Below are 19,716 nucleotides of genomic sequence, written 5' to 3' on the forward strand. Positions count from 1 at the left end.
ATTGTCCAGTTTAATAGCCAATGGCCACAGATGGTTAGTGGAGAAATGTGGCTATTCCATATTGAGAAGTACTATAAGTACCAAAAAAAACAAAAAACAAAAACAAAAAACAGACACTGATTTTCAGGATTTAGTGTGAAAAAGATGGAAAATATCTCAACAGTAGTTTTAGGATACTGATAACATGCTGAAATAATATTTTGCAGATATATTGGGTTAAATAAATTACTAAAATTAATCTCATCTGCTTTTTAAAACTTTGACAGCTAGACTCTTTAAAATTACATATATGGCTCATGATAGCTTTCTTTTGTCTTGCATGTACTAGAAGGTTATTTTAGGGGTGGCTTATTTTTGAAAATAGAATTTTCTAGTTTATAAAAAGTTATTGATTCCTATATGTCATTGGCATCCTGCCATTTTACTGAACTTAGAAAACATTAGTTTTAATAATTTTTCTTTTTAGTCTCTTGAGTTTTCCACTTAGATCTCCCTATCAACTGCAAAAATGACAATTTTATCTTTTTCCTTCTAATATTCATGCTTTTTACAATGTCTTTTTGTTATATTACATTGATTAAAATTTCCAGAACACTATTAAAATGTAATTGTGATAGTTAGCATTTTTCTCTTGTTCTTGACTTATTTAGTAATGCCTCTAGTATTTTATCACTATATATGGTTTTCATTGGCTTTTGGTTTTGGATTGATACTCTTTATCATACTGAAGTAATACCTTTCCATGCCTAAAGAACTTTTTGCTATTCTGAATGTTACTGAATTTAAATGCTCTTTTAACATGCATGGAGACAATTTGAATTATTTTTCTACTGTACATAACAATAGGATTAATTCTAGTCATATTGTCTATGGTGAGCTATCCTTCCATCCTTGTATTTCTGGAATACATCCTATCTGGATTCTGTTTTTCTTGTAATGCATTGCTGAATTTAATTTACCCATATTTTATTAACACTTAAGACTTTTAGTATCAGTCTTCATAAATAGAGATACATTTTGTTTCTTCTTCCTTCTTTGTCAGCTTTTAGTATCAGGTTTCTGCTAGTCTGAATGAACTGAAATATCTTCCTGCTTTTTATTGCTTGATCAGTTTAAATCCAAAGAAGTGATCCTTTACAATCTTGTGCATAAACTCATCTGGGGAATTCTTGGGGTGAATTAACTACCTTTAACTACTTTTTTGGTTTGTTCCATAGTTTATCAGTCAGATATGCATTTACTTCTATCCCATTTAATGCCTGTCTTGAGTTCTGCTTTGTCTAACCTTATATTGCTATACCTTAACATTTGTTGGTTTTATTTGCCTTTTAATTTTTAAAAATCTTTGTTCTAACAGCAAGAGACCCCTCTTCTCTTGCATCATTAAACAAATATCTTGACATTTCTTTTGTCAAGTGAAAAACAGCCTCCTCTTGATGCCATGTGTCTCTTGAGTTACTGATTCTCCCAGTTTTCTCCTCCTTCTTATAGTGAAGCTCCTTAAAAAGAGTTCTGTGCATTTTCTTCTCAGTTCTTCTCTTCCCTTTGTCTCTTCTACCCTGTCTTTTAGAGTTTCATTTACTACTCCACCAGTCCACCCATGTCCAGGTCACCAGTAAACTCCCCACTGCTAAGCTCAATGGTCACTTCTCAGTCCTATTTCACCTATTACTGGCGTTTGACATTGTCATTTATTCTCTCCCTTTTTCCTCTTTGCTTCCAAGACCTCTCATAATTTGTGGTTTTTATTCTACTCCACTGGCCATTCTTTCTCCATCCACTTCTTGGTTCTTCCCCTTGTCCTCTATCTGTAAGATAGTAATATGGTCCAGGCCTTAATCCTTGGACTTCTTCTCTTCTCAGTCCACATCCCCTTCCTGAGTGATATGAGCAGTTAGTTTCCTGCCTTTAAATGCCTTTATATGCTGACTTCTGTCAAATTTACACCTCTGGTTCTGGTTTCTCTAGAGTCAAAGCTCTGGCTGTCTCTCTTCTTTTTCCCTCTCCCTTAAGGGTACCTTAAATCTCACACAGCTATGACAGGATGCCCAATCACACTCTTCTACATCTGTGCTTCTCTTACAGTTCCCTTCTCAGCTGCATCCTTCCCATTGCTCAGCCAAAAGACTGGGAGTCACCCTTCCTGGCTTGTCTTGATCTCTCACTTTCCCTTGTGGCTCAGCTGGTAAAGAATCTGCCTGCAATGTGGGAGGCCTGGGTTTTATACCTGGGTTGGGAAGACCCCCTGGAGAAAGGAAAGGTTACCCACTGCAGTATTCTGGTCTGGAGAATTCCATGGATTATATAATCCATGGGGTCGCAAAGAGTCAGACACGACTGAGCGACTTTCACTTCTACATCAGTTCAGTTCAGTTCAGTCGCTCAGTCGTGTCCGACTCTGTGACCCCATGAATCACAGCACGCCAGGCCTCCCTGTCCATCACCAACTCCTGGAGTTCACTCAGACTCACGTCCATTGAGTCAGTGATGCCATCCAGCCATCTCATCCTCTGTCGTCCCCTTCTTCTGCCCCCAATCCCTCCCAGCATCAGAGTCTTTTCCAGTGAGTCAACTCTTCACATGAGGTGGCCAAAGTACTGGAGTTTCAGCTTTAGTATCATTCCTCCCAAAGAAATCCCAGGGCTGATCTTCTTCAGAATGGACTGGTTGGGTCTCCTTGCAGTCCAAGGGACTCTCAAGAGTCTTCTCCAACACCACAGTTCAAAAGCATCAGTTCTTCGGCACTCAGCCTTCTTCACAGTCCAACTCTCACATCCATACATGACCACAGGAAAAACCATAGCCTTGACTAGATGGACCTTTGTTGGCAAAGTAATGTCTCTGCTTTTGAATATGTTGTCTAGGTTGGACATAACTTTCCTTCCAAGGAGTAAGTGTCTTTTAATTACAGTTGACTAATTTTTCAAACTATATCCAGAGAAGTCCAACTACTTCTTACCATTCCTGCTGCTACCACTCTTATCTAGGACTCTACCATCTGTTTTTCTGTTGATTTTTCTATGTCCATTCTTACTGCTCTTAAGTCAGCTTTCAGTTCACCAATCAGAATGATCTTTTAAGAAAAAAAGTCAGATCACATCAGTCTTGCTCAGAACTCTCCAGTGGCTCATCTTCCCGTTCACTGTAAAACCCAAAGTCCAGACAAGGCCTGGAAGGTTCCATGGAGTCTGATCCGGACCCTCCCAGTTATCATTCTGAACTCATCTACCTTTGTCTTGCTTGTTTTTTGTTTTTGTTTTTTTTTACATAGCCAGGTCCATCTCAGCCCCAGTTAGGGCCTTTATACTCACATATGCAGCCCCTATAGCTGATTGGTCCAGTGCTTTGCCTTTTGTTTCCTAGTATATCCCCAGAACCTGGAATAGTGCCTGGTACATAGTAAACACTCAAATATTTGTTGAGTAAATAATGATATGTATTTTTGTAAAATGTCATATAGAGTATGTGTATTTTTAAAAACTTGTCTGAAGGTCTTTGTGTTTTAATAGAAAAATTTTGTCTGTCTCCAAGTATTACAAGTATTACATGTATTCCTGCTGATATGTTTTGTTTTGTTTCTTTCTGTTTCTGCTGTTTGTTAAGTTCAGCTATTCGCTTTACCTTTTATTTTCTCTTCCTGTCTTTTGTTGAATTTATCCAGTCTTCCTCCTCTTTATTATGGTTAACATTCCATAGCCACCACATGTTACAGGCAGTGGGCTATATAGTTGACACATTTTATTTCAGTTATACTTCAAAATAATTCTATAATAAAGAATGATTATCATTCCTATTCAGCTGGAGCTTAAAGAGATTAATACTTTATGCAAATTCACATAGTGTAATTTGTGACAGCTGAGCCTCACACCCAGGTTGGTTTGTCTGAAACCAAAGTCCTTTCTCTTATTCATTATATTTCTTTTAAATATGCTTTTAAATTCTGAAAGACTTAATTGTAAAATTGATATTTCTATGTTATTGTTAGGAATGAAACTATATATTTTCTTTTCTTGTAAAATAGGAGATATTTGAAACTGAAGTGAAAGTGAAAGTCATGTCCGACTCTTGGTGACCCCATGGACTGTACAACCCATGGAATTCTCCAGGCCAGAATACTGGAGATATTTATTATGTGATTATTTCCTTGCAGTGCCCCTCCCTCAACCTATAGTTTTGTTTTAAATAATCTGGGACTTAAAGTCCAGCTTCTTATTCATGTATCTTCTTCATCTTCTCTTTAAATTCTTTTTCTTAATGTAAGGATCAGAAATCCATCAACTGCAATCATTTCAATTTACTTCTAGTCCTATTCATTTCACTGTTTAATGTTCACTTCTGTTGTACTCATTACTGAAATTGTGTTCAGGCTATTCTCAGCTGTTGATAAATGTTGAGTAATTGGTTGAGGAAGGAGATATGGGTTATTCTCTTTATTAGTTCCTATATATCTGAGAGGATCTGTTGCCATTATCATAAACCTGACTAGGGTCACAGCTTTTCTCCTCAGAACTCTTTCAACCTTTCTTTGTTGTCTAGTTTTTAAATACTGTAGATAGGGTAAAAGCTGATGCTAAACCCACTGCGGGAAACTTTCCATTGTGGGAAAGTTGCCTTTTTTTTCTGTCTGATAAAATATGCTTTTAGAAAGTTTTCTTTGAAATTCAGAAATTGTACCAGTATTTAACTGTAAATTTTTTTCATTAGTATTTACAATATAATTGAGCCCTTCAATTTGAAAAATCAAGTTGTTTCTCATCTCAAGAAAATTTTTTTTCTCCTCTTCTGGCTTCTAATCTGTCTGCTCTATTCAGACATACTAAAATTCCTATTGTATATATGTTACATCAATCCCCTACTTCTCTTATCTATTGTTTAATAATTTTTATCTTTTTAACTGTTTACTCTGATACTGGAAGGATTTCTTATATGAATCTTCTAATATGTTGAGTCTGTTTTCCATGGCATCAGGTATTTTGTTTGCTCTCCTTATTGAGTTCTTCTAAAATGTGGTAGTTACTATATTGTCATTTTTCAAGTATACTTTTACATTTCCGAACTGTTTCCTTTTCATGTCTGCTAGTCCTGCTTTATCAATACAGGGTGTTCTTAAATCTCACTAAAAACTTGAAAGTACAGTTAGAGACTTAAAATACTTCTCCCTGTTTCTTGGAACAAGGCAGTTTCAAAAGAGATTGCTTGTTACGTTTTTTAAAATTAGTTTTCTTCTTTTGGATTGCAGAGTATTTTTGTAATGTCCACTTATCTTTCTCTAGCTCATGTATAGAATGGAGTGTCTGTTTAGTGTTAGGAGCTGAGATTAACTGTGAATAAAACCATGTGAATCTATGAAATCTTTCAGGTGCAGACTGAAAAAGGGGTAATAATTTATAAATTTATTGTGAGTATGCCCATGTGGAAATATAATTATTCTGTTCGGGTTAGGAAGTTGTTGCAGATAGGAGATAGCCTTGGAAAAGGGAGTTTTAACTTTACATTAACTTTGATCAAATTACCCTGTCTGCCTCAGTAGCTAGAAATCAGCAGCTCCCTCTCCATGCCCAACAAAGCAACCTCATGGCCCTTTTCCAGAGCCCGTGGTGGTCACTGGCCCCACACCTTTCAGTGTGCCAAAGCCACGGTGTGCAGCTGAGAACGTGCTGTTGTGGGATTCCTTCCTCAAAGCCTCCAGCAGTGTGAGAATCTGCTTCTCATCAGCTGCTCAAAGACCTGCCTCTATCATTGATCTCTGCTGCTCCAAGGTGGGGTTTAGGTTAAGCTGTGACAGAGGGCTTTTCATCTCTTCCCCACTGCACGCACCCTCACTGCCCCCAGGTACCCTTCCTCCGTATAGAGCAACGAACCCAGGCTGTTTGATGCTCTCTTCACGTCCTTTCCCGTGACTGACATGTCAGTTTGCAGCTGGCACGCCACCGTGGTTTCTCAGTCATGTCAGGGGGGCAGAGAATTAAATACATGGGCTTATCTCACCTTAGTGGTTCAGGATTCATATTGAGAGTCTCTATAAAATATGTTTAAAACTCCCTGGCATTGAACAAAACTTGCAAACACATGAAATTTGGACACAAGCCCAATGGGAATCAGGTCCTTTTGCTCAGAGCTCAAATACTCTCTGTTAGTTTAGCCAAAGAAGAAAACTTCTGGAAACAAGGTTGCAAATTTGATATTCTGAAAATTTATAGTTTTATCTATATCAGGCAATGGAGCATCAATTATTTTTTGGCAGATCTGCTAAAGAGGTTCACAGGAAATAAGGACTTCTGGTACCAGAAAGAAAGTAGTGTTGGTTCTAACATAGCTCTAAGCTGGCTTGTGGAGTTTCTGAGGCAGTAAAGTTTTCATAAGAGCTGTGTGGGGTAAGTGGGGCCCATCTCTAATATGGTAAATGGCTTAGAGCAGGGGTTGGAAAACCCTATTGTCTACCACCTGTTTGGTATAGCCCTCAAGATAAGAATGGTCTTTACATTTTAAATGGTTGAAAAAGTTATAAAAATAACATTCTGTGACATGTAATAATATAAAATTAAAATTCATTGTCTATAAATTTTTATTAAAGGACAATCACGTTTTTCAATTTATGTATTTTAATTTATGTATATGTGGTTGCTTTCGGGCTACAATGACAGAGCTGTGTATATATGACAGAGATCATAAGGCCTACAGAGCTTAACATATTTCCCATCTGGCCTTTACAGAGAAAATTTGCTGATCCCAGGCTTAGAGCTGTAAGGGCCTATGGAAATGATGGCAGCAAGGAAAACTCCTACCCAGAAATTTTACCTTCTTAGGATGATATTTAAAATGAAGAGACTCAGAATTTCATTTCGAGGCCCACGTGGTGATGCTAGTTGACACAGCTGGTGAGAGGTGATCTCTGCCAGTACTTTCTCCTTCCTGTCTTTACAGTGGCAGTTTTTGAGACATGTTCTTGGGGTCATTTTAGCACCTGTGGTTCAAGCCAGAAGACAGACAGCAGAGCAGGATGACAAAGTGACAACCTGGAGACGCATACTTTAAAAGTGTCTATACATTTTAATATCTGTGCCGCTTTTATATATCTTCTGTCTTGTGCCTCAGAAATTATGAATAATTGAAACATAGGTTGTAATTTTTTTTTCTCTTTCAGAGTACTAGAAAGTTGCAGGGCCTTTAGAAAACAGTATAAAAGGCATTTGGGAAAGTAAATGTTAGAAAAGCTTCCAAGACACAATCGAGTTTATTATTAAGGAAGTAGAAAATACTTTTCCCAATGTTTCCCAAACTTGCATTATAAAATAGAAAAATAATGATATTTTAAATGTGTAAAAATCCAGTGCTCAAACGTTAAATAAGTCAAATGTGAGTCTCCACCTCTCAGAATCCTCCTCTCCCCAGACAGACTCTGTTCTCATTTGAAGGGTACGTGTGTGTGTATACCTACATGTACCTTAAAGGTAAAATCCTACTTGAGTTCATACTAATCCTTTCCACTTCTATTCAGAATGATAAGGTTTTTACTGAACCTCTCTGACCTTACACCTATATCTCTTTTCATTCATGCTGAGCCTCTAGTTCTCAGTGACACCAGGAATTATGACAGAATATTCTGTCATTGCTCCTTTGCTTTATCCCATAGCATATAGAAGTATAGCAATCTCCGAACATATATGTCTAGATATCTCCAACAATGTGACAACTAAAAATAGTTAAAAATCTTTTTATGGCTATTTTTGTCCTTAGTGTAGATTCTACTAGAGTGTATTTGGGTTTTTTTTTTTCTTTTTTTTTTTTTTTTTTGCCTTTGAATATGCCATGTGCTCTAGATGTAAATCATTTCTTAAATAACCATATAATAAAATTATGCTTTTTTAAATCCCCAAAATAAAAAATACAATAAAACATGAACTTAAATGTGTATCATTAGGTTGGTGGTATGACTACCAAAACAAAAACACTCTAGTAGCATCTACACTAAAGACAAAAAGAACCACAAAAAGATTTTTAACTATTTTTAAAGTGGGACCTAGAGAGTGATCTGCCAGATCACAGAATTTGTCAGTACAAGATTTGGGGTTAGAACTCAGGGTTCTTTGCAACTAGTACTGGACTTTTTCAAAATGACCCTTTAAAATTTTTACTTCTATTTATATATTTGTAGGTTCATAAATTGTTAGAGCCATAATAGATCTTAGAGATCATCTATCCAGCCCACCATTTCCCTGCTATGCCTTCATTTAATGGGAGAAGGCAGAGACCAGATGCAGATAAGGAGTCTGATTACACGGCTTCTTATTAAAGAAACTTCTTTTTCATCATCTCCAATGAAGACAGAGTTAGTGTAAGAGACTGTATGTATAAAATGAAAGTTATTTTGTTTGGTAACCAGGTTAAAGCCTGCTTTTAAATAAAATCTATTAATGTAGTAAATTGAAATAGTCTGATGACAATAACCACAGAAAGGAAGGGATGACTTTTAACGGAATGATAAGAAGTTACAACAAAACTCTTTTAACTAGAAAGCTATGTTCCTGCATTTAAAATGTTACTCATTTATTCACAGCTTCTAAGAGGAAACATTTATATTACAAAACAGTGTCAAACAAACCAGTGAATGTGATAGAGTACCAAAGTTATTCACAGTTGATTCATGGTCATAATTTATCCTCCTTTTCTTTTGCTTGTATCTTTCTATCTGTACAAGGATATTTGTTCCCTGCCTCACAATTTACTAAAGTTTATTTTTAGAGGCTGCATAATCTGTACTTTGCTTGGGACCTTTGTTCTAGTCACAAAGGTTAGACTTAGGAAACTATTTTTTCCCCCACAGTGGTACAGTTTACTTAAGTTGCTAATAATGATATAAAACCAGAAATGCAGATTACTATTGAAAAGAAAAATTAGTAAGATTAAGTCAAATAAATAAAAATAAACTAAAATCTGAAAGAGCTTTTAAAAAGATTAAAATTACTTTGTTTTTCCAAAATATATTGTGTATTTCTGTTCTCAAATTAAAATTAATGATTTATAATACATCTTCAATTATATTATCTAAAGTTTTCATTTATTAAGTACTTTGTGGAAGCAACAAATATTGATATATTATCTAATGGTAATTTATAACATTATCTGCATAAATCTTCAGAAAAATATTGTGACAAGCAGTTATTTATAAAGGCTCAGTAAGACATGATATAAACATGAGAAAACTGATGATCAAGGATAACTTTAAATATTTTGTTTCCTATAAATTAGATTTGATTTTAATGAATCTGACATTTTATCCCTGAATGCAGCTTTTTTCCAGTTTATATTTAGAAAAAGAGAAAGTTAGAATGTAAATTGAAATAACATTTAATTTTTACTTAATTTTCTCTGTGACATATATATTATAGGACGGTTTAAATGAAGCATAGCATGTTATAGCGACTAGAAGTCTCAATTTAATTTAAAATGATTATGATTATGTAGCCAGCTTTATAAATATGATTTTGATACTTAATAGTAACTTAATTTTGTTACTTATAAACATTTAGTGAGCACTTATTATATGCCAAATGCCAATATAAACTCTGTGTGTTTAATTCATTCAATCTTTTTTTTAAGTTATATTATTTTGTTTATTCTTTGAGTTCAGTCTAGTATTGACTTAATTATATATACCAAGTCCTTCACATCTCTGCTACAACCAACACATGTAAAAGATAATTGGCAAGAAGTTTCCAGTGAATAGAAAATGAATTACCTGCACTACTTAACAAAAGTGAAATGAGTAACAAGGATGACTAATGTCTAAAGCCTGTATCACATAATCCTAGTGAGATTTAAAATATTTTTTAATTGAAGGATAATTGCTTTACAGAATTTTGTGGTTTTCTGTCATACATCAATAAGAATCAGCCATAGGCACACCCATGTCCCCTCCCTCCTAGACCTCCCTCCCATTAGAATTAATAATAATTATTAATAATAATAATTAGTAAAACCTAATATCCTCATGCTGCAGATGAGAAAACTGAGGCACAGAGAAGTGAAGTGATTTGCCCAAAGGCACACAAAACAAGTGGCAGGACTGGGATCTGAGCTAAGCAGGTTCCAGTACCCACTACACTAGGGTGGTGGTTCTCCAAGTGTGACCTCCATGTCAGCAGCATCAGTGTTACCTGAAAACACACTGGAAGTCATATTCTCAGGCCATACTTTGGACTTACTAAATCAAAAACTCGAGGGTGGGGTCCATAAATCTGTGTTTTGGCCAGCCCTCTGGGTAATTTTGATGAACACTGTCTTAGTCTGGTTGGGCTACTATAACAAAAATGCCATAGACTGTGAGAGATTTAAACAACAGACATTTATTTCTCACAGTTCTGGAAGCTGGGGAGTCTAAGATCAATGAGCTGGCAGATTTCACTTTTTCATGAGGACCTGCTTTCTGGTTCATAGACAGCTATCTTCTCACTGTGTCCTCACATGGCTGAGGAAAAGAAAGCTAAAGCAAACTCTTCTTTCTCTTCTTATAAGGGTACTAATCCCATCATGAGGGCTTCACCCTTAAGACATAATTGTCTACTAAAGAATGCACATCCTAAAATCATCACCATGGGGATTAAGATTTCAACAAGAATTTGGGGGACATAAACAGTTCATAAGACACTAAAGTTTGAGAACCACTACTGAGAAGGCAATGGCACCCTGCTCCAGTACTCTTGCCTGGAAACTCCCATGGACGGAGGAGCCTGGTGGGTTGCAGTCCATGGGGTCACTGAGGGTCCGACACGACTGAGCGACTTCACTTTCACTTTTCACTTTCATGCATTGGAGAAGGAAATGGCAACCCACTCCAGTGTTCTTGCCTGGAGAATCCCAGGGACAGGGGAGCCTGGTGGGCTGCCGTCTCTGCGGCCGCACAGAGTCGGACACGACTGAAGCGACTTAGCAGCAGCGGCCTAGATAAAGCATTGTTCTCTCCCTCAATCAGAGGCCAACAGTGTAGTGGTGGAGATGATCATGCAAACACATAATTGCCATCCATCTAGTAAATGCATTTAAAGAGGAATATATTAGGTATAGCAGTGGTGCAAAGAAGAGTGTGAAGGAAAAGGAAGATTTTGCTTTTTGAGCATTAAGAAATTTGTACTGAAGTTTCAGAGACAGAGGAAGGGCAGTCAACTCAATACTGATGACAGTATGTTGGTTTTGCTTATCTGGAGTTTGAACAAATAGTTCAGATGACTTCCAGTATTTCTGGAGCATTTTTGCAGAATCAACATAATAACTGAAGCCATCCTATTATCTTGCCTACCTTCTGGCTATGATTGTGTCTCTCACATGTATATTATTCTTGGAATTGATGCTTACATATTAGTCAGAAGAGATCTCTTAAAGATACCTAAGATAATGATGTATTCTTTTTTCCTGGAAAAATCAGTTAGTGTTAGATATTGAAAATTCAACCTTCAATAATGTTACCCATTTTATTTATCTATTAAAATCCAAACTAACTACTGTCTCTTGCTTTGGGATATAACAGAACTGAGCATTACAAGGCACTGTCCTAGCTTGTAATACCTAAATCACTTAACTCATTAAATGAGTCATCCCTTATTTTTCAGAGCACAGTAGTCTAGAAATGCTCACAATAGTCTTCCAGGCTAAACAAATTCTTTGCACTTTTCATCCTACTGGAAACAGGGATTAGACATAAAGTAAACAACATGGGCTGTCTATTCTTTGTAACATCTTCGAAGAGATGGCCCTGATTTGCACCACTGTTTTCAATCACTTAAAAGGCAATAATTTAATTATGCCATCCTTTATATAAGAACTGCCATTGCTTTCAGTTCACTTCCAGGCCTGACACAAATAAATCACTTCAATAAAATCCTTTTTTTTCTCCCTCTTAGAGATGAGAAAAAGTAATGATACCAGTGATTTTCCAAGGAAAAAATGAATATGATATACTTCTTATAGAGAAGCAAAATATTTCACAAAGCCATGATTTATTGTGTTATTTAAACAATTTTTCTTGGATGTATGTGAAAAAGGTTTAAATAATTTTATATTAGGGCATTTTTAGAGAGGCAGATACTACACTCTGTTTTTTAACTTAAATGCTGAGAGAGAGCAGTCTAAATGCCTAGGATGGGCAGTGGAATACACCTTAGAAATACATCATCCATGATTTCAGCCCACTGATGGTCAAGCCTTTATGACTTTACAGAGAGAAGATGTCTTCCAGGGTATCTGAAGCAAGTTCTTTTCTCATGTGAAAATAATTCTTTCCTAAGTTCATTTTAAATAGTAACAGTATGACACATGGCTTAGATTAAAAGCTTGAATTAATCAGATTAGATTAATCAGCTTGAATATTATAGTTGTCATTTTATTAAAGTTTGCACATCTTAATTGACTTTTTTCTTAATGACCCAAGTTACCCAGAAAGACAGTCATGCTCTAATATTATAGTGAATTAAGACCTTGAATAAATGACTCAGCAATTGTCATATACTCTATGCACTTACTGGTTTTATTAGTAAACACAGAGTCTTTGTATGGCTAATGATATTTTGAACTATGGGCCAGTATTTCATCAGATGTTCAGTTAGTGCCGTTCATATCAGGTGAGTGTTTTGTGTTCATTAGCTGATAAAGTCACATGACTGCAGCTCCTTGTGATAAATTCATTCTTTTTTTTTTTAACGCCCTTAATCTCTATATTCCTATGGTTATGTTTTATAGCTCCTTATTCACATTTGCCCCTAATTTTGTAGAATTTTGGGGAACTGTCCCTATCCTGTCCTATTTGTTTCCTTGTATTTATAAGAAACAAATACAAAGTTTCTTATATTTGTATGCTTGAGGTCATGTTTCTGAGCCATCTACAATGAAATGTGCATGCTTTGAATGTTGTCTGCCTCTGAAGTGGTGGTTTTTTGACTGAGAAAATGGTTTTCAGATCAGATCAGATCAGTCGCTCAGTCGTGTCTGACTCTTTGCGACCCCATGAATCGCAGCATGCCAGGCCTCCCTGTCCGTCACCAACTCCCGGAGTTCACTCAGACTCACGTCCATCGAGTCAGTGATGCCATCCAGCCATCTCATCCTCTGTCATCCCCTTCTCCTCCTGCCCCCAATCCCTCCCAGCATCAGAGTCTTTTCCAATGAGTCAACTCTTCACATGAGGTGGCCAAAGTACTGGAGTTTCAGCTTTAGCATCATTCCTTCCAAAGAAATCCCAGGGCTGATCTCCTTCAGAATGGACTGGTTGGATCTCCTTGCAGTCCAAGGGACTCTCAAGAGTCTTCTCCAACACCACAGTTCAAAAGCATCAATTCTTTGGCGCTCAGCCTTCTTCACAGTCCAACTCTCACATCCATACATGACCACAGGAAAAACCATAGCCTTGACTAGAGGAACCTTTGTTGGCAAAGTAATGTCTCTGCTTTTGAATATGTTATCTAGGTTGGCCATAACTTTCCTTCCAAGGAATAAGTGTCTTTTAATTTCATGGCTGCAGTCACCATCTGCAGTGATTTGGGGGCCCAGAAAAATAAAGTCTGACACTGTTTCCACTGTTTCCCCATCTGTTTCCCATGAAGTGATGGGACCGGATGCCATGATCTTCGTTTTCTGAATGTTGAGCTTTAAGCCAACTTTCTCACTCTCCACTTTCACTTTCATCAAGAGGCTTTTGAGTTCCTCTTCACTTTTTGCCATAAGGGTGGTGTCATCTGCATATCTGAGGTTATTGATATTTCTCCGGGCATCTTGATTCCAGCTTGTGTTTCTTCCAGTCCAGCATTTCTCATGATGTACTCTGCATATAAGTTAAATAAGCAGGGTGACAATATACAGCCTTGACGAACTTCTTTTCCTATTTGGAACCAGTCTGTTGTTCCATGTCCAATTCTAACTGTTGCTTCCTGACCTGCATACAAATTTCTCAAGAGGCAGATCAGGTGGTCTGGTATTCCCATCTCTTTCAGAATTTTCCACAGTTTATTGTGATCTACACAGTCAAAGGCTTGGCATAGTCAATAAAGCAGAAATAGATGCTTTTCTGGAACTCTCTTGCTTTTTCCATGATCCAGCGGATGTTGGCAATTTGATCTCTGGTTCCTCTGCATTTTCTAAAACCAGCTTGAACATCAGGCAGTTCATGGTTCACATATTGCTGAAGCCTGGCTTGGAGAATTTTGAGCGTTACTTTACTAGTGTGTGAGATGAGTGCAATTGTGCGGTAGTTTGAGCATTCTTTGGCATTGCCTTTCTTTGGGATTGGAATGAAAACTGACCTTTTCCAGTCCTGTGGCCACTGCTGAGTTTTCCAGATTTGCTGGCATATTGAGTGCAGCACTTTCACAGCATCATCTTTCAGGCTTTGGAATAGCTCAACTGGAATTTCATCACCTCCACTAGCTTTGTTCATAGTGATGCTTTCTAAGGCCCACTTGACTTCACATTCCAGGATGTCTGGCTCTAGGTCAGTGATCACACCAAAATCATTTTTAAGACTCCTCTCCTCTGATTACTTAACTTTTTGGTTTACTCACCATGTGTCATTCTCTAACCTAGGGAAAGTGTGGAAAGCCTGATTCAAAAGCATTCCTATGCCCGCTCACCCATCCGTACCTATGGAGGAGAAGAGGATGTGCTGGGGGATGAGGTTCAGACAACACAAAATCGAGGTAAGACTGCTTCCAGGCTATACAACTGCTAGGAGCAAGAGTGCCCAATGGAGAACAAAGACAGGGAGGTGATGAGACTTCTAGTCCTCAGAGGAGAGATGGCCCCAAAGTATTTCAGGAGCCTCTTCAGGAAGGGACAGCCTGAGGCTGATCATTGTTTTGTCTTTACCTCTTAAGTGATTATGCTGCCTGAAGCTTTCCTGTGGCTTGTTTTCCAGTAAAAGGACACTGAGCCTCTGAGTCAGGGCTTAGGAGTTATTTCTCTGTTATCTACTACCAAAGAACTAGTGGATATGAGGGGTAGTTCCTTAGTCTTTCTGAATCTGTTTTACAATCTGAAAATCAGGGAATATATCTGTTTTACTTATATCAGGAATATCTTATTAGGAACAATAATTAGAATGGAAAATATTTGAAAAATGAAGATTCTCCTAGTGGAGCATATTGTGTAGAGGTGGTGTCCTGGGTGGTGAGAGTCCGGGAGTATTAAAAAAGTTCCTCTGTTGCAGATGTTAAGCGAGGAGCTCTTTGCATCTGGGAGTTCAGACAAAAGAGACTACAGGGTGCCTGGGCACAGGGATGTTTGTATAGGGAGAGTCTTATATGGACATATTTTTATGTTCATGATAAGTAATAGCATAAACAGACAAAACATATGACATCTCTTGTAAATAAATCCAAATGAACTACTAGTAATTATGAAGTTGGAAAATTCACTGTCAACCTTTGTTTAAACTTCTGGATATTGTGATATAAGAAAAACCTACTCTTGCAACTTGTTAATTAGCTAATAAAAAATTATGGAAACTAAGCTGTTATTCCTCATAGTCTGTAATGATGTGCATGTGTGCTCAGGCTTTGAATGTTTGTTAGTCCCTCAGTCATGTCCAACTCTTTGTGACCCCATGGATTACATATAGCCCATCAGGCTCCTCTGTCCATGGGATTTTCCAGGCAAGAATACTGGAGTGGGTTGCCATTTCCTGCTCCAGGGCATCTTCCCTACCCAGGGATCAAACCCACATTTCTTGTATCTCCTACACTGGCAGACAGATTCTTTATCACTGCATCACCTGGAAGCCCCCCTACTACATACTAAGTATATGATAATACAATATGCACGTATATTTTATATTGTGATAATTTGTTATTTTCTATTGATGTGGCTTCTAATCTTGGTCAGTACTGTGCTGTTTTCATAAACACAGTATTTTGTTTTTAAAACATGATAACATGTTTTTATATCTGGTAGGGAAAATCTATGCTTGTTATAATTAAAAATATTTTAATATTCTAAACATTATTTGTCCTGATAATTTTGCAAATTGAATGTGGAAAAAAGTTTGGCAACTTATTGGTTTTTAAAGTTAAGGTGTTAGTCACACAGTTGTATTTGACTCTTTGTGACCCTATGGACTGTATGTAACCTACCAGGCTCCTCTGTCCATGGAATTCTCCAGGCAAGAATACTGGAATGGGTTGCCATTTCCTTCTCCAGGGGATCTTCCCAACCCAGGGATTGAACTCAGGTCACCTGCATTGCAGACAGATTCTTGACCATCTGAGCCACCAGGGAAGCCATTCATTGGCTTTATACTAAACCAATACATTAATTTGGGAATAAATGAATTTTAAAAAGGCATTTTATTTTTCATCCCAGAATATGGTATGTGTCTCGAATTATTAAAACCTTTACTTCCATCTTTCAATAGTTGTGTGAAAAACTTCTAGTAAGTATGCATTTTTTTAGAGTAATTTCTAAGTATTTTTTGTTTATTTTTGGTGTTTATTACTCCCATATTTCAACTTCTGGGTATAGCTAGCACATTAAAATATGTTTGATTTTTGTGTATCTGTCTTGAATATAATCAACATAGTAAATGTTCTCATTATTTCAAAAATAAAAGGGTTATAGAAGCTAAAAAAAAAGAAGAAGAAAAGAAAAGCACTCTTGTGGGTTTTCACAATGGCTTTGGCAGCCAGGTAGCTTTGTTGAAGCTTGTCCATCCAGCCTTACTTTTGGGGATGCTGGCGGTTAAGACAGTGATGAGCCATCTGACCTTCTTTAAAGGGAATCGGGTCATTATCTTAAGGCAGGGTGCTAGCACTGTAGCCACTCTCAGAGCATGCAGGCAATCTAATGAGTAAGTCTTTTTCTATTCATCAAGTTCTCTCTTCCATATATGGTATAAATGATATCCTCTTGTGTGGAAAGGTAGAGATGCCTCCTGATTGAACTGTCTCACTTTTAAAAGTGTAGATCTATATCTATCTATATATTTTTTTAATTGATGCTTACAGATAATGTAATTCTTGATTTGCATGTTAAAGTACAGTTTTTGTCTAATGAGATTTTTTTTTTTTTCCCTTTCAGGATCAGCCTTTACAACATCTGATAATTTGTCTCTTAGCTCCTGGGTATCGTCTTCATCCAGTTTTCCTGCATTTCAGCACCCACAGTCCCTGACTGCTCTCGGCACCAGCACGGCATCCATAGCAACACCCATTCCTCACCCCATACAGGGCTCGCTGCCACCATATAGCCGACTTGGGATGCCTCTGACCCCATCAGCCATTGCCAGCTCCATGCAGGGGAGTGGCCCGACATTCCCCTCATTCCACATGCCGCGGTATCATCACTACTTTCAGCAGGGTCCCTATGCTGCTATCCAAGGACTGCGCCATTCCTCTGCTGTGATGACGCCATTTGTATGACTCTTCTAAAAGGAGAGTCCAGATCCAGAATGTGCAGATGGGTATGGAAATATAGGACAGGGTTGGTGGGTGGGATGTGGGGTGTTGGAGCAGGGGCTCTCCAGGAGACATGGGACCTATGAAAGAGGAGAGCTGGACTCAACAATAAAACCTACCACTGAGGGAAAGCACCATGGACCAGGCTTCATCTGTAGCTGGGGGACAGCTTTTGAGTTTGAGAGAGAATCAGTGTAAAGTTCTTAGCTTGCCTAAGTCCTGGAACTGAAAGGATATCAATTTACCCAGAAAGTTTAATAATACAAAGCAGATGAATCTTAAGGTGCATTATTCCTAGTGGTTAAAAATGCTGTGTCAATGCAGTAATGTATAAAGTCAACATGTATAGGTTTTCTTTCCAGTTTCCACAGGTTAAAAGAATCTTCAAAGGGGCAATACTGTATAACGTACTGACCATAATGCATAATGACTAACTTAAGTCAATTCTGTCTGTGGAAACGAGAGCCAATAGAGAAATATTTATAGTGCTGTAGCTCAAGCATGTTTAGTTTTCCTTTGTGTTAGTTTGCTGGGGAAGGAGCTGAGATAATGCTAATGCATCCTATTTTGTGGATGAGTAGGTGGTAATGACTTCACAAAGTTCTTTCTGTAATATTGAAGGGCCAGTACCTGACAAGTTCTTTTTCACAGTCTTGTCTTCTTTCTTCCTAATTCTGTTTCTTGCAATTATTTGCCATTTATGTAGGAAAAATTTTCCATATTCAATTGTGAAATAAGAGGCTCTGTTTGTTACATTGTAAAACTGAGGTTTTCTTTTTCTAGGCTGCATTGTAAATACACTGCTTACTTATTTACTGAGGGACACTCAAAGTCTCTACACCTTGACATGTGAGACTTTTTTTCACTTAACAGCTATAATAAAAAGATGGTTGCCCTATTCTGAAAGGAATTTTTCTGCCGTGAGTACCAAAGTCCCTTTCATTTTTACTTCAGCTTTGAGAGAACTTCGTTTGTTGTTGTTTAATCACTAAGTTGTATCTGACTCTTTTGTGACCCCCATAGGCTGTACCCTACCAGGCTCCTCTGTCCATGGGATTTTGCAGGCAAGAATACTGGAGTGGGTTGTCATTTCCTTCTCCAGGGCATCTTCCCAACCCAGGGATCAAACCCGCATCTCCTGCATTGCAGGCAGATTCTTTTCCCTGAGCCACCAGGGAAGCCCCTTGGAAAACCTTATGGATGTTAAAATGCACCAGATCAAATTCTTATTTTCAATAAATCTGCTTTGTTGTTTGATCAGCCACTGCCACTGACTGACAAGGCTTATGAATGACCATTCTCAATGCCCATATAGCCACTACTTAACCACTTAACCTACAGTCATGAATAGTTATATGTTCATATATCTGATTGGTTCTTTTTTCTCACTGTGTTACATTCAGTGACTCAATCATTCTTCTAGGTCCATAATATGAAATTGCATCTTAACACAATGATTCCCTGACTGAAACGTTAAAAGTGCTTATAAGTAAATCTAAAGAATTTATCCACTTTATTTTCAACTCTTGCTATCTTCTTAAGGCTTATTTTGATATTTATAATAGTTTAACTATATCATAGTTATGCTTGTATTATTTTTGAGCTATATATATGTAGGCATTTACAATCAGGGCAGTATATTTGGCATTTTGCAACAGTTCATTTCCCTAATAACAAAGGTTTAATGAAGTTTGTGGTCCTTCAGCTGTAGATATAATGCACTCTAGATACAAGATTTAACCTGTCTTCTTCACAAAGCTCCCCAATACTCTTTTTTTTAATGTAATATCCATTCTACTTTGTTCTAACTATGAAAGTATTGAATCTGTTCAAAGAGATGGGAAATCTTGCTGCTGAGAGTAGAGGTGTATTTCAAAGTAAAATTAATATATTTATCATATCACACTCAAGTGGGGTTTTCTTTGGTTGTTTTAATGTTAGGCTTTTCTATATCAAATGCCTTTCCTGGGCATTTCCAGCCTATGAAACAAGGTATAATTGGCACAGCCTGTCTAACTGATGCTATTGTTGGATCTTGCAACTGCCTTTCTCCACTGTATCCCAAGGTTTATTTATGAAGCTGCATTAACTGAACATCTCAAAGTCCCATGGCAGACACTGTAAGCTTGTTTCTAACTTCCTGCACATTATGCTATAGTATTCACAGGTAGTTTGCTTTCAAACATAGCTCAGATGTGTGTTTCTTTAAAAATTTAGTTATGCATAATGTTTAAAGTAAATATCCACAGAGCTTAGGATAAGGATTTACTATTTAATAGGTGGC

At 37.3% G+C, this 19,716-nt stretch overlaps 1 protein-coding gene across 1 annotated transcript in view; it reads left to right on the forward strand.

The window, feature by feature from the left end:
* TBX20 (T-box transcription factor 20) overlaps window positions 1–18,493 on the forward strand; it is a 48,249-nt gene extending 29,756 nt beyond the window's left edge. Inside the window, exons 7-8 of the mRNA XM_006071043.4 lie at window positions 14,569–14,681; window positions 17,056–18,493. Of these exons, the coding sequence (XP_006071105.1) occupies window positions 14,569–14,681; window positions 17,056–17,396 (454 nt within the window). The 3' untranslated portion in view covers window positions 17,397–18,493. The remainder of the gene's footprint in view (window positions 1–14,568; window positions 14,682–17,055) is intronic.
* The last annotated feature ends 1,223 nt before the right edge of the window (window positions 18,494–19,716 follow it).

This window comes from Bubalus bubalis, chromosome 8 (assembly GCF_019923935.1).
Source record: "Bubalus bubalis isolate 160015118507 breed Murrah chromosome 8, NDDB_SH_1, whole genome shotgun sequence".
Taxonomy (NCBI): domain Eukaryota; kingdom Metazoa; phylum Chordata; class Mammalia; order Artiodactyla; family Bovidae; genus Bubalus; species Bubalus bubalis.